At 64.3% G+C, this 2,138-nt stretch overlaps 1 protein-coding gene across 1 annotated transcript in view; it reads right to left on the bottom strand.

Annotated features, from left to right (window-relative positions):
• The window catches only part of LOC114071948 (violet-sensitive opsin-like), a 5,054-nt gene extending 4,605 nt beyond the window's left edge, over positions 1 to 449 (bottom strand). The window contains exon 1 of the mRNA XM_027909841.1: positions 432 to 449. Within this exon, the coding sequence (XP_027765642.1) occupies positions 432 to 449 (18 nt within the window). The remainder of the gene's footprint in view (positions 1 to 431) is intronic.
• Between the last annotated feature and the right edge of the window lie 1,689 nt (positions 450 to 2,138).

The raw sequence follows: 2,138 nt of genomic DNA, 5'->3' as shown, positions 1-2,138 counted from the left end.
GGGGTGCTCTGCTGGGGACTCAAATCCCAGATGACCCCCCAGCTTCTTCCTGTCCCCTGTGCCCCCCCTCCCTCCCCACCCGTGGGACCCCAAGGGGTCAGGAAGGATGAGCAGAAGCTGCTTATGGGGGAGATTATGGGGGCTGGGGCCCCCCCTGGGCTGAGGGTGCCTATAAAGGCCACTGCAGAGACAGGGCTGTGGCACCCCGGGACCCCCTCAGAGGGAAGGGGGGAGTCGGGTGGAGGGTCACCTCCGAGGGGGGCTGTGTGGGGAATGGGGGTTGCCCACCCGGTGCCCTGGGGCACCCCTGGGGTTGTGTCCAGCTCTGGGGCTGGGATGGGGACAGGGGGGAACCAGGGAGGGGATTGGGTGGGGGTGGACAGGGGGATTGTTTGGACTGTACCTCCAGCTTGTGTTGTTCTGGGCTGTACTGGGTCGTACTGGATCATACTGGGCTGTATTGCATCCTCCTGGGCTGCACTGGGCTGTACTGGGCTGTACCGGGCTGTACCAGTCTGTAATGTATAACATACTGGGTGGTACTGTACTGTATCCTACTGGGTTGTAGTGGGCTGTACTGAACTATGCTGGGCTGGGCTGTACTGGGTTGCACTGGGCTGTACTGGGCTGCGCTGTATCATCCTGGGTTGTACTGGGCTGTACTGAACTGTATTGTGTCACAGGAGATTGTACTGGTTTGTACTGGGCTGAACTGGGTGGGGGTAGGCTGTACTGGGCTGTACTGGATCAGGTCAGCTCTGCTGGTGCTGTGTTGGAATCCCACAGGGATGGGCACCCCCCAGACGGGCATGGCACGGAGAACAAGGAGCTGGGGGGACACACACATGGGGAGAGGGCTGAGGGTGGGGGCTGTGGGCACAGTCGGGGCACGGGGGGGACGTGCCAGTGCCCATGGCAGGGACCCTCAGTGCTGCGGGGCCACCCCACACTTGGCACGGCTCTGGGGGACCTGGACTGGCCAAGGGGGGCTCTGACAGAGGACTGAGGCCAGGTAAGTCCTGTGAGGAGCAGCCGAGGGAGCTGGGGGGGCTCATCCTGGACAAAAGGAGGCTCAGGGGGGACCTTCTGGCTCTGCAAGTCCCTGCCAGGAGGGGGGAGCCGGGGGGGGTTCGGGCTCTGCTCCCAGGGAACAGGGACAGGACAAGGGGAACCCACCCTGGAGGTGTCCCAGGAAGGCCTGGCCGTGGCACTCAGTGCTCTGGGCTGGGGGACAAGGTGGGGATGGGGCACAGGGTGGATCCATGGGCTGGGAGGGTTTTTCCAATCTCAGGGATTCTTGGATGCTGCGAGTCTGGTATGGTGGCCGTGGAGTGGGGAAGGTTCTCAGGGTGCTGTGGGCACAGCAGGAGGTGCTGAGTGCGGAGCTCTGGGGGGCTGCAGCACCACTGGCCCAGCTGAGACCCCAAAGCACCCACTGGAGCCAGGATGGATCCTGTACCACACAGCCCCCTGTCTACAGCCCCATGGCACCCAAGGGACCACCCCAGGGTATCTCCATGTCCCTGCCCTTGTGCCCTCGTGGATGTGGCCCCACATGTGTCCCCACTGTCCCCATGGCCATGTCCCCCCTGTCCCCCATCCATGAACACCATGTTCCCCTGTCCCTTTGCCCCCCAGCCCTGTCCCCCTTGTCCCCATGGCCACGTCCCCACTCTCACTCTGTCTGTGCCCCCGTGCTGCTGACAGTGCCCTTCCCGTGTCCCCCCATCCCAAGGACCTCGAGTGCCCCAAGCCCCAGAGCCCAGAGGGGACCCAGAATCAGGGACAGGATGGGGGGACACAGGATTCAGGGGGATGGGCCTGCTCCCTGTCCCCTCCCCGGGAGACACTGCTGGGGTCAGGCTCTTCCCTTCACCATCATCTTCCTCTGCCCCGGACCCCAGCGGGCACCAGAAGCCCCCACAAAGCACTCTGACCCCCCCCCCCGGCCCCTCTGAACACCCATCCTGGACCACCCTGATCCTCCTGGAGCACACTGACACCCCGAACCTCCCCAAGCATCCTGACCCCCCTTCCTGGACCACCCTGACCACGCAGACCACCCCAAACTGCCCATACAATCCACCTGCTCACCCTCCTACACCTGCCGTGGGTTTCGGGGGTCCCGGAGGGGTGGG

This window comes from Empidonax traillii, unplaced genomic scaffold, assembly GCF_003031625.1.
Source record: "Empidonax traillii isolate 1590-97213 ecotype Southwest subspecies unplaced genomic scaffold, ASM303162v1 scaffold2464:size45919, whole genome shotgun sequence".
NCBI classification, from domain to species: Eukaryota; Metazoa; Chordata; class Aves; order Passeriformes; family Tyrannidae; genus Empidonax; species Empidonax traillii.
Note: the sequence above shows the minus strand (reverse complement) of the source record. Positions and strands in the feature narration are given on the sequence as shown.